The following is a 12,227-nucleotide window of genomic DNA, read 5'->3' on the forward strand; positions in this document are numbered from 1 at the left end:
GACCAACACGGCTACCTACCTGTAACTATATTTATTTAGTAAGACATGAGCACAAAGTCTCCAGAAAGGTAAGGAAACAAAGACAAAAGTTCATTTTTGCAAAAATATATTAAAATTTATAAAATCAGTTACATTGTTGAAAGTGTATATACACAGTGTACTAAAAAGACTACAATATATATATATATATATATATATTATATATATATATTCACACATTTAGTGCATCAGCAAGAGTTGGTGTTTTGGTGACATTTGCAGAGTTGCAAAATATGGCCTCTGATTCAGTCAGATATTCAGTACCCAGATTAATATTTGGAGAACACTGAATGAAGGACTCATGCAAACACAGCCCATAATTTATACTGCAGTTCTCATCTTCTTTCCACCTGTCGTTTTCGTAGCATTCACATTCACCAACTTCTTCTTCTTCTTTTGCCTTGACTTTTTACCGCCTCTGCAAAGCAAGGCAAATGATCTTGAGTGCTGCATTTTCAAATCTATAAAACTGGAAATGTGAATTGCAATGCATAGCTGCCAGAGGGAAGATATTAAGAAGGGATGTTTAGAACCCCTCCCCTCAAAAATATATATATTCCGAACCTTTATGGATGTTGACATTGTAAGTACACCGTTGATCATCGTAGGATTAACTTACTGGTGTGTTCTCCTAACCACGTGTAGATTAGGGCAGGTGGCGCGTTTATGGTCCGTTACTCCACAAATGAAGCACCCCGTCTCAGATCCAACCTCAGCACTCTTACAAGAGTGACTTGGCAGAACACAGCGACCACAAACGCTGCAATGAATCCAAGCTGTGAAGGGCAGGAAAAGTAACAATGAAAATGTGTAAGGTGTTAAATTCTGTGAGAATTCCAGCCACTGGGATCGTTTCCTGCAGCCCTTAAGGGGAATACCCTGTTCAGGTCTCTAGCCGGCCTAAGAAAAGTGGGCCACAAAATTCAAATGGAGCTATGTTCTTCCGCAACACAGAAGAAAACACTGAGCTGTAGAAGCATAGAATTGGAAGGGACCCCTAGGGTCATCTAGTCCAACCCCGTCAAAGTCCCTGTTTAGAGCCTGGCATGTTGAGTATAGCTGCTTAACACTTTTAATAGTTTGAGATTGATCTTTTTTATTGCACATTTTATGGTAAACGTGATCATTTGCAATACTTACAGGGTTTTACACATTTTTTGCAAAGCAAACAATGTGTCCATCGTCTCCCATCCTGTTTGAAAAAATAAAATAAAAGTTGTATATAGATTAAAAACTAAAAAATTTAGCGCTCCAGTTTTTAATTCCCGCCTCCTTCTGCTTTAATACCAATGTCCCCTTTTCCTTGCACACATGGCATATCTTCCTTGACTAGAAGAGCAAAGTTATATTTACCCCCTCTATATTCCTCTTACAGGCCACATTGTTAGAAAGAAATGTGCTATGTCTAAATGGGCAAGTCTGTATCCTCTTGCAGTCACACAAAAATGCTATGCTGCAAGATACGTACTAAAGTTTAGGGCCAAGTTTTGCTAAAACTCTTTCTAAACACACTTACTTTTGATGTGCATGAATCACAGATTTCACAGTGCTGGTTGTCTGAGCTAACGTACCGCTGGCAGATGGAGCAAAACCTGGCAGACCCAGAAAAAACAATTAAAATTCTTAGTCTGCTGTAAGGATTATTCACGATACAGCGCTACAAGTAAACAGATTTCTCAATAGGCCACGCAAGCACTTCGTAAACACTATTTTTTTTTATAAAGTAAAATTCAAAAAGCTTTTAGCTCCACTCAGGTTAAACAAAATCTGTACCTGTATCCTTCTTCCACGGGAAGCACTATCAAACGTGGTGAAATGTCGGTAAATATACGAACTGGGGACTGTTTACGACCTGTCTTTCCGTGCTTATAAAGGGCATGATTATCATAGTCCACCTAGAAAATAAAAGACACAGAGGAGTTGAAACACACTGAAAAGCTTTTATCAGCTAAATTCCAAGTCAGGAAAAAGACCTTGTGTACATTTTTAATCTATTCTCTACCTACGCTTATAATATTTAGAAGACAAGAAAAGAGCAAGATTAGGGTGCCACTATTTTCATATTTCTGTCCCATCAGTAAGGTTAAGGTAAAGGGACCCCTGACCATTACGTCCAGTCGTGACCGACTCTCGGGTTGCGGCGCTCATCTCACGTTATTGGCCGAGGGAGCTAGCGTACAGCTTCCAGGTCATGTGGCCAGCATGACAAAGCCGCTTCTGGCGAACCAGAGCAGCACACGGAAACACCGTTTACCTTCCCGCTGTAGCGGTACCTATTTATCTACTTGCACTTTGACATGCTTTCGAACTGCTAGGTTGGCAGGAGCAGGGAACGAGCAACGGGAGCTCACCCCGTTGCGGGGTTTCGAACCGCCGACCTTCTGATCGGCAAACCCTAGGCTCTGCGGTAGCTCCACTGAAAAGCCTTTCTAGAATTATAACGTGTGTGACTTTGGAGAGAGTGAAATACGCTGCTATTATAGTGGTCATGCTGTGTTCCAACCCACCGCAACCCAGAAGTGGGTTCTTAAAGACTCTACACTGTCTCCTGTTGCAGCACAAATAGCATCAGTCAGCACCGGAAATTCAAAGTGCTCTGACAATGGGTTTCATCTCATCCTACCCAACACAAAATAAATTACCCGAGTCCATATCCACCATGAAATGACTAGCTTTAGAAAAAAGAATGTTTTTTTTTCTTTTTACTTCACAATACCACTTCTCTTGGCCCATACCTGATAATCCAGCATACTGAAATTTGGAAAAAATTCAAGAATGCGTGACTCAAAGAAGTATGGAAATATCCAAAGTATGGGTAAGTTGTTGTCAGCAGGATCTAGGAAAGCAAAGGAAATAAAAAAAATGTACTTTTCATCACATAAAGGAACAGATCATAAAAATCTACAAGCACTGCCTGACAGCACATAAACCTGAAAAGTTTTGTAATGGCTGTTGTCCCTTGTTCTTCAGATAACGCTTTAATGGATGAGTCTGCCAATTAAAGTCTGCAGCCCACTGCAAATGGCAAATATTTCCTGCATTGTTGCATTCTATTTGTCCAGCAAATATATATACCCTTTGGAATTAGAAAAGCTGCATTCATTTTTTTTAAAAAAACATCAAATTCATCAGAAATCAGAAATAGTTACCTGCACCTCCTGTTTGTCTCCGCATTGCAACCAGCTTTTTGAAACTAAATGCCAAAGCTTCAACCAAGCCTCCAAAGGGAGGATCAGCCACCATGATGACGTCTTTCCCATTGTCCTCCTGCAAGAACTTCCGACATATCTCATAAGCAGCCTGCAAGAGATCAGAGACAACTTCCATTTCAAACTAAGTGGTGATCTGTCAGTTATCCTATAGCAGGGACGTCCAACTTCCAAGAGACTGCAATCTACTCACAGGATTAAAATTTGGCAGTGATCTACCCCTTTTGGGGCGGGGGGTTCAGGTCAAGGTTGTTGAGGTTTTTTGGGTCAACCTGTTGGACATTCCTGACCTATAGGAATCACTCAGTCTGCAGCTTTGCTGCAGAATTGTAATCTCAGAAGTAGTGAAAAACGTTTCTAAGGCATGAATTTAAAAGTATAATATCTCTATACAGTCTATTTACATGCAATTATGTGTAAGCATACATAATGGCTCTCTAGCATGTGGAATAATTTTACCTGTTTTACACCCACATTTTATTTAAGAGATATTCTGGTGCTGTATTTTTGTGCTGCAATTCTATACATGCTAACCTAGGAATAAGCCCCACTGAACTCAGCTGGCCTTCCTTCTGAGTAGCCGTGTACAGGGCTGCACCTTGGTGAGACAGGAGAAAAATGAAAAGAACAAGAAAATGTCTGTTGCATTCACTATGCAAGTCTTTGAATCCCCAATGAGCAGGTCCCCACGCAAAAGACAGCCTCTTTCCATATAAACCTACCCGGACCCTGAGATCATCTTCCGAGGCCCTCCTTCGTGTGCCTCCTCCTCAAGAGGTCCGGAGGGTGGCAACACGAGAACGGGGCCTTCTCTGCAGTGGCTCCCTGTCTGTGGAATGCTCTCCCCAGGGAAGTTTGCCTGACGCCTTCATTATACACCTTTAGGCACCAGACAAAAACGTTCCTTTTTAACCAGGCCTTTGGCTGATCCGATTTACATCCTATGTTGTTTTAAAATGTGTTGGGGGGGGGGCTTTTCAGCTGTTGTTTTATTTTTATTAGTTATCTTGTCCGGCTCCCTCGGCCAATAATGCGAGATGAGCGCGCAACCCCAGAGTCAGTCACGACTGGACCTAATGGTCAGGGGTCAGGGGTCCCTTGTGGTTTTATATCTTGATTTTATTCCGTGAACTGCCCTGAGAACCCTGTGTATAGAGCGGTATACAAATTAAATAAATAAATAAATAAATCTGCTTAGCTCCTAATGTTCACTCAAAAAAATGAGAGAAGTGCTAGGTTCCATGTGTAGTATTCATAAAAAAAATTGCCAGTATTTGGCTAGGGCTAGGCCTTACCTCTCCAGCAAAGAAATGGTGGTTAAACATGTTGTAATGGCAGAAGTCCTCCTCTGTATAAAACTGAGAGTACCTGTAAATTAATTATTCCCATTATATTCAAAAAAAGAGAAAAGAAGTCTGCCAACATTGACTTGTTGCCCCAAGTCAGCACGTGAAAAGGCCTGTTTCCTGTCTTCTCTGCCCTTAAAGTTGCCACCTACATTTCCATCAGTTTCCTCCTCCTTAGTGCCTTGTCATAGAATCACAGAATTGTAGAATTGGAAAGGGCCCAGGAATCTCAACACACGGTTCCCCATCCAATTTGAAACCACATCAGATCCTGCTTAGCTTTGCAGATGTGCTAGTGGTTCTATTGCTGCATCATTAGGACTTTCTGCCCTTCTTTTCTCCCCTCCCCTGACCTCCAGATACCTCTTCACTTCCTGCTCCTAGGGTCCATGTGACATTCTTAAAAGAGCTGACCATTTCCCCATATCTCAGATCAAGTCTACATCTACACAGCACAGGGGAATAATCATTTATTATGATTATTAGCCAACTGCTGCGCAAAGCAAAAGAATGCACATTATCAAAGTTGGTTGTTCGACAGGTTGCACAAGAAGAATCAGTTGTTTTGCAACAAGCTTCTGCTAGCACAACTGTTGCATTTTATTCCTTTTTTGCACAGCCTTCAAACTCTGCCACCTGCTAGCACAAGAGCTCTTCTGCTGGCAAACAGAGAACATTGGCCATGACCCATTGGCTAAATAAAATAAGCTTTGTGGTGGTTTTGATCAGAGGGGGGAAATAACTCTTAATAAAAGCTTACCTGAAATCAATATCTAACAAAAGGCTCTTAATGCAGATCTTCTTTTCCTGCGATGTTTGGAATTTGATGAATTCATGCAGCCTGAAAAGATTAACACAAACCATTTAAATGTAAGATACGTGAATATCAAGACAATACACAATGATACAGAATGTTCTTTTTAAACAAACAAGGAAGCCAAATTCCCCCCCCCCCCGCAAAAAAATAAAGCCATGAATCCCATGACTATATAAGTAACAGGGTACAAGCAATTGGATTGTTAAGCATATAAAGTTTTATAGACATGAATGAACAAGTGTATCATAATGGAACCAAGAGGAGGAGTGGAGGGAAGTCAACCCAAAAAGATGGTTTAATTTGGTTATGATTTTTAAACCCATTTTTTTGTCTTGTTATTTTTGGGAAATTAATAAAATTTTATTCAAAGAAAGAAAGAAAGAAAGAAAGAAAGAAAGAAAGAAAGAAAGAAAGAAAGAAAGAAAGAAAGACAAAGCCTTTTAGAACCCTAAGAGGTACCGATTTCCAAGTCCCACTGGGACCAAATATACTCACTGACTTACCTTGGGGTGCCAACACAAAGGACCCTTTTAAAACCCAGCGTAGTAATGAGGTCCAGCAGGAACTGGCAGCTTCTCTCGGTGAACAGGTATTGTGCATTTGTCTTCTTATTCTCCAGAGGGATGAGGAGCTGGCTGGGCCTTTTCAGCTGGGTAACAGAGACATCACTAAGGATGTGATGGCCCAGGTGTCTTCCCCACTCTGATGGCAACAACAGCAGCTGGCATTCTCTGCAAAACCTCCTTTCCGACAGTGGCAACGCTACATACTCCTTGTACCTTGTATTTGAACACAAATTAGAAATCTGTCACAGAGCTGTAACGGCATTCGATAGTTTTATTTACTTTATTATTATTTATTATTTATACCCCGCCCATCTGGCTGGGTTTCCCCGGCCACTCTGGGCGGCTTCCAACAGATAACAAAATACGTTAAAATATCACAGATTAAAAACTTCCCTAAACAGGGCTGCCTTTAGGTGTTTTCTAAATGTCAGGTAGTTGTTTATCTCCTTGACCTCCGATGGGAGGGCGTTCCACAGGGCGGGCGCCACTACCGAGAAGGCCCTCTGCCTGGTTCCCTGTAGCTTTGCTTCTCGCAGTGAGGGAACCGCCAGAAGGCCCTCGGCGCTGGATCTGTGTGTCCGGGCTGAACAATGGGGGGTGGAGACGCTCCTTCAGGTATATAGGACCGAGGCCGTTTAGGGCTTTAAAGGTCAGCACCAACACTTTGAATTGTGCTCGGAAACGTACTGGGAGACAATGTAGGTCTCTTAGGACCGGTGTTATGTGGTCTTGGCGGCCACTCCCAGTCACCAGTCAAGCTGCCGCATTCTGGATTAACTGCAGTTTCCGGGTCACCTTCAAAGGGTATTGCAGTAATCTTAAGCGGGAGATAACTAGAGCATGCACCACTCTCGTAAGACAGTCTGCGGGCAGGTCCCCTGTTAGCCTCGTCTCCAACTCCTTACCCTAAGAGTGCCTCTCCACCCATCTAGATGAATTCTGCTTGTGCAATGGCATGTTATGGTCTAAGACAGGGGTCGGCAACCTAAGGCCTATGGGCCAAAAGCAACCCACAGCGGTCGTTTAACCGGCGCACAAGCTGAACTGAGCCACCTGCTCGGCGAGTCCCCGTGCGATGTGCTAAACCCGCACAGCACGATGCGGGGACTCGCTTCCGCACTGCCGGAAATCACATCTGCGCATGCTCTGACATCAAAAATTGCATCTGCACAGACGCAGATGCTGGGAATCGTGTCTGCACAGATGCAGACACCGGAAATCGTGCCTGCGCACGCTCATGCGCAAGCGTGATCCGGCCCATGGAGGGATCTCTGCTGGAGTAAACCGGCCCAGGCGAGGTAAACCTTGCCAACCCCTGAGATAAAATTATATGGAAATGATATATCGATGGTATCTAACACCGAGTAAGTTGGCAAAAATGTATAAATCTAAATCAAATAAGTGTTGGAGATGTAATGAGAAAGAAGGTTCTTTCTATCATATGTGGTGGTCTTGCAGTAAGGTCAAAGCTTACTGGGAAATGATATATAATGAAATGAAAAGGATGCTTAAAATAACCTTGGTAAAAAAACAACCCAGAAGCTTTTATTTTGGGAATTATATGGACAGAACTACATGAAGTGCATAGAAACTTATTCATGTATGCTACTACAGCAGCAAGAATGTGACCACCCCTCCAAAAAAAAAATGGAAAGAAGCAGAAGTCTCAGCAAAAGAAGAATGCATACAAAAACTTATGGAATACGCAGAAATGGCGAAACTTACCAGAAGAATAAGAAATCAAGAGAACATTTATAAATATATAAAAGAATGGAAACAGTTTATTGAATATTTACAGATAAATTATAAACAGATAAAAACATGGGCAGGATTCTTGTAACAACCTGCAGCTTTATAAGAGCATTTATTTAAAGAAGATGAATAAATGAGCAAATTAAGTAAATTTGGATATGTAGAAGATATTGAAAATAAATTTGAGGAATCGCAGAAAGAGGAGGATGGAAGTCGAGTTTTGAAATGTCGGAATGAATGTAAATGTATAAAATATATAGTGAACTAGTGAAATGTATAAAACTAGTGAAATGTATAAACTTGAAAAGTACAAATAAACAAACTGGAGGGGAAAAGAGGGGAAAATTCATTTCTGCAAGCAGAAACCTCTTGCACTAGGCAGTACAGGAACACCAGATACCACCCATGGTTTTTTTTAATAAAGAAGTAATACCGATTCATTCAAATAAAATAAAAAACAATTGTATAGGTACCTCTCTACATTGTCTCTGTGAGATAATAATGGTTGATGGCGTTGGTTGTACATTTCCCGTACTGAAAGTCTAGCTTCTGATACCTGAGGAAAACGTGCATGAAATATACGTAGAAATCCAAACAATATTTATCACAAACAGATACGGTTTTCAAGAATTCAGTCCAGCTCAAGTTTCAAACTTTCCTCTCAGAATTTATGGCCCACTAAGAAATTTTAAAAATCCAAATTTTGCTTCATGGTAGTCCTCAGTGCTTAAGCATTTGCTTCATTTGGGAAGAAGAACTACTGGGTTGTTTTTGCTTTTGTTTTGATTATGCATTTTGTGGATTTATATTCTGATTTTATCCTGTGAACTGCCCTGAGACCTGCGGGTATAGGGTGGTATACAAATTTAATAATAATAATAATAATAATAATAATAATGCAAAATGTGGATTTTTTGCTAAATGACTGAAACGTGAATTCAGATGTGCACATTCACTCCGGTTCCTCTCTTCTAAAATCTTCAGCCAGTTTCCCCCTTTTCTCCCCTTCTTTTATGTCCATCTCTGCCAATGGCACACAGCTTTAAAAAAAACACACACCGCTGAGCAGTGCTTTTTTCCCCTGGGGGTAAGCATACCCCTGAATATATTGTGAATCTAAGTTTGCCCTCATTGAGGGGCAGTAGGTATTTCAATACCCCTATTTCAATTTAGAGTACCCCTAAACATTTTAAAGAAAAAAAAAGCACTGCCACTAAGTATTTTTTAGAGTACCTAGTTTTCAGATGGACACACTACTATAGTATGAATAGCTGCGCTTCTGCAATATGCTTAACTGTCCAGCTGTATTGGTGAGTTCTTTCCCTTCAGCTATTCTTAAGGGGATGAGAGCAGGAAGGCTTCTTGCTTTTCTTTCCCCACAAAATTCCAGCAATATGTAGATACCAAAAAGATACCAGCTATATTTCACACCTTAATACTTATGAGGAAGATCAAAAGATACCAAGAACAAACTTAGTTGGTCTCTAAGGTGCTACTGGACAATTTTTAAAATATATTTCTACTTCTGATGAAGTCTCTTAAGAGTTGGATCCAGACTAAGGATGCAATCCTAATCCCATTTAAAACCGAGCTGTTCTTAACGCTTTGAGAAGACCTGTTGAAATCAGTGAGATGAATCAGTCATGCCTACCTTAAATCACATTGATTTCAATCAGGGTGGATAAAAATCAATGATTTTCTTAAAATATTTTTTAAAAATGGATTTTTCTTGATTTAAATTGGATTTTTAAAATAAAATGCTTTTGGAGGAAAAATCTTTCTAAAGATAGTTTTCTATTTAAGTTACATTATAGTCCAAAGGCTTTTCATCAGGAAATAAGGATTTGTTTTAAGTTTTTCATGTGTGCTAAAACTCAGTCTGTTTTTTTATAAAGAAAATTAACTACATCAGTTAACAAACATGGATACATATGCTATAATGTTATTGTTTTAGTTAAATAAATTGTTTAAACTGTTATAAGCAAATGATTATTTTTTCCCCTTCCAATAAAGTACAGCGGAAAAGTTGTCCAACTATAAACAGTTAGCTTATTAAACCTCACAATAATTTCATAATTGTCTATGTATTTCTAATAGTATAACCAACTCAGTAATTTTTGATATAACTGTAAAAAAATTACATTCTGTAAAAAAAAAAGATTTAAATCAAGTCTTACTGACTAGTGATTTAAATTGATTTATTTTAAATCAAATCCCCCCTGATTTCAATGGGTCTAAGTATGGTTGTACAGTATCTGGATCTAACCCTACAATTCCACTCCTTAGCAAGCCCTTTGCTCACCAGAACTCTACAAACTGAGAAACCAAACCACAGTTAAATACTGTGTGTGCTTAATCCTCTAACGGAAATCAATGCAATTTAGGGGTGTTCAAATTTGGTGTTTTGACAACGTTCTTGAGGATTAAACGTATCAACCATACTGTTAAAACCTTTCTCTTTTGGTATACCTTTTCATCTTCCCACTGAAAAAAGTTACAGTCTCTTCTTTCTCTGCAAGCAGAGCAAGCGTAAAATCTTCTTCCCTCTTCTTTCCCTCGGACAATCTTTGCAAACAGAAGGGTGGGGCCTAAGAGAGAAAAGCATTGAAAGATTTATATTCCGAAAACACTGGATTTTTTTTTGGGGGGGGGGAATAATAGAATCTTGCAACAGATAATAGCAATAGTCAATGTATGAGACTGAGAATAAAAAATGCACTTAAGGTGACGGCCCAAATGAAGCAGGTACGGCTTGTTCCCACTTAAGTCATTGAAATATAGGCACTTAACTAAAAATAGTACATTATTCTTAAAATATTAAGTGCATCAAAGGAAGAATTTCAAGATCTCACTTGACCTGTCAGCAATCTTTGGGGGATACTGGCAAGGGAGAAAATATTTAGAAGAAACTGACTGAACTTGGGGGGAATTTAAGGCCTACACTAAAATACTGAGGAGGGTGGGAATAAAGGTTCCATATGTTGGTGTGTTCCAAAAATAAACTTGAACTGATCCTTGAAACCAGCCTGTCCTTGAAGCAAGTCTGCTTAGCACAACAAAAACAAACAGCACAACAAAAACAAACAGCCACACACCTAAACTATATTGATACAAGATGAGAAGGTGAAAGCACAGGCTTTGTAGGATCTGCATCACAATTCTGTGCTGTGCTTCCTCAGAAGTAAGCTCTGCTTGTGCCCCTTGCTCCCTAGTTGTGTGTTTAGGATTGTGACCCTGGAAGCGCTTCTGTATGGCTGAATCGCACCTAAATAATCTTTCAGAGGAATAAACAACAGAACCAAAAAAACAAAAGCAGCCACACACCTCAATTACATTGATACAAGTTGGGGTCCCAAATGAAAGGAAGCAGTGGAAGACTCTTTGGCAATGCAATCCTGTGCCAGAAGTAAGCCCCGCTTGCTCCGCAGTTAAGCGTGTTTAGGATTGCGACCTTGGAAGCGTTTATGGCCGGACTGCACCTACCACGCTTTAAAAGATTATTCATATTGGAGTAAAACTACACCAGTGCGACATAGTGCTTGCAGTATTTCTCAAACTTGGGTTCTCCAGCTGTTTGCTGGACTACAACTCCCATCATCCCTGATCTCCTGCTAGACAGGGACGATGGGAATTGTATTCCAACAAAAGATGGAGACCCAAATTTTAAGAAACACTGACGAAGACCTGGGAAAGCACCCGAGTTCAAGCCCCCAGCTGGCCGTGAAGCTCCCTGGGGGTGACCCTTCAGCCTCTAGCCTACTTCGCAGGGCTGTTGCGAGGAGGAAACGGGGAGGCGCAAAGCTGGAGGTGAAGCCGCCTTGAGCTCCTCGGGAGGAAAGGCGGGGTGCAAAGGCGACAATTATATGGATAGGCGAGATTTGGCGGGGAGGGGAAAGAAAAGGGTGCAGATGCAGAAAGCAGCCATCATTAGAGGAGGAGAAGGTGGGGAGAAAGGGCGGGGAGGCGACTCACCGTGAGGGCAGCGGGGAGCTGGGCTCGAGGGGTCCCGGTCAAGCACCACCGCCACCCCGGGGCGCTGCTCGTCTTCCATCGCGGCTTCCCCTCCTCTCCTCCCAAATTGCAGGCGGAGCGAAATGCAAATGGCCGACAAGCGGCTGATCCATCACTCCGCCCCCTTTTTTGTGTGTTTTTCTTTTTCTTTGCATGGCGCTGCCTTCCCCGATCCCCGCCCCACTCCTCGCCATTTCACACCCCCTACGCGCGCAACACGATCAACCCTGCGAGGGAGGTCAAGGCCCAGAGAGGCAGGGACTGACTGCAAGGCTCTTTGTTTGTTAAAGAGAGGAGGATTCGAACTGTAGCCTCCCCGAGCGTCCTGGTTATTCGGCGCCTTTTTTCAGCCCCCGAGCCGCACGCTGCCTCTCCGCCTCTCGGAGGAGGCAGCTCCCTCTGAAACGACAGGAACGAGAGTTAAGCTCTCTATTTTTCCTAGCTCTAGGGTTTATTCCTCTGTCTATTTTTTCCTATCTCTAGGGTT

The 12,227-nt window shown here is 41.5% G+C and overlaps 1 protein-coding gene across 2 annotated transcripts; it reads right to left on the reverse strand.

Annotated features, from left to right (window-relative positions):
- Positions 1-89: 89 nt before the first annotated feature.
- On the reverse strand, positions 90-12,095 carry ZCCHC4 (zinc finger CCHC-type containing 4). 2 transcript variants are annotated; one of them, XM_060278943.1, is made up of 13 exons: positions 11,702-12,095; positions 10,199-10,317; positions 8,199-8,285; positions 5,915-6,186; positions 5,355-5,435; positions 4,544-4,616; positions 3,189-3,339; positions 2,775-2,875; positions 1,813-1,934; positions 1,556-1,631; positions 1,180-1,231; positions 659-815; positions 90-457 (listed from the first exon to the last, which is right to left on the reverse strand). In XM_060278943.1, exons 1-13 carry the CDS (start codon positions 11,778-11,780, stop codon positions 361-363), a joined length of 1,467 nt encoding a protein of 488 aa, XP_060134926.1. In that variant the 5' UTR covers positions 11,781-12,095; the 3' UTR covers positions 90-360. The 2 variants fall into 2 exon arrangements, with proteins under 2 accessions (XP_060134926.1, XP_060134927.1); XM_060278944.1 differs by lacking the exon at positions 11,702-12,095 and having other exon boundaries at positions 8,199-9,167; positions 10,199-10,274.
- Positions 12,096-12,227: the final 132 nt, after the last annotated feature.

The sequence above is a fragment of the Zootoca vivipara genome, chromosome 9, assembly GCF_963506605.1.
Source record: "Zootoca vivipara chromosome 9, rZooViv1.1, whole genome shotgun sequence".
In the NCBI taxonomy this organism is placed as follows: domain Eukaryota; kingdom Metazoa; phylum Chordata; class Lepidosauria; order Squamata; family Lacertidae; genus Zootoca; species Zootoca vivipara.

Bases quoted from the DNA above. Each gene is read 5' to 3' on its own strand.
- ZCCHC4 (XM_060278943.1), bottom strand. From the start codon at position 11,780: ATGGAAGACGAGCAGCGCCCCGGGGTGGCGGTGGTGCTTGACCGGGAC. The intron at 6,187-8,198 runs CTATACAATTGT...AATACAAGGTAC, and splicing joins GAGACAATGTAGAGAGGTAC to AAGGAGTATGTAGCGTTGCC. The intron at 458-658 runs GTAAGTTAATCC...CTTGCTTTGCAG, and splicing joins GTGGTTAGGAGAACACACCA to AGGCGGTAAAAAGTCAAGGC.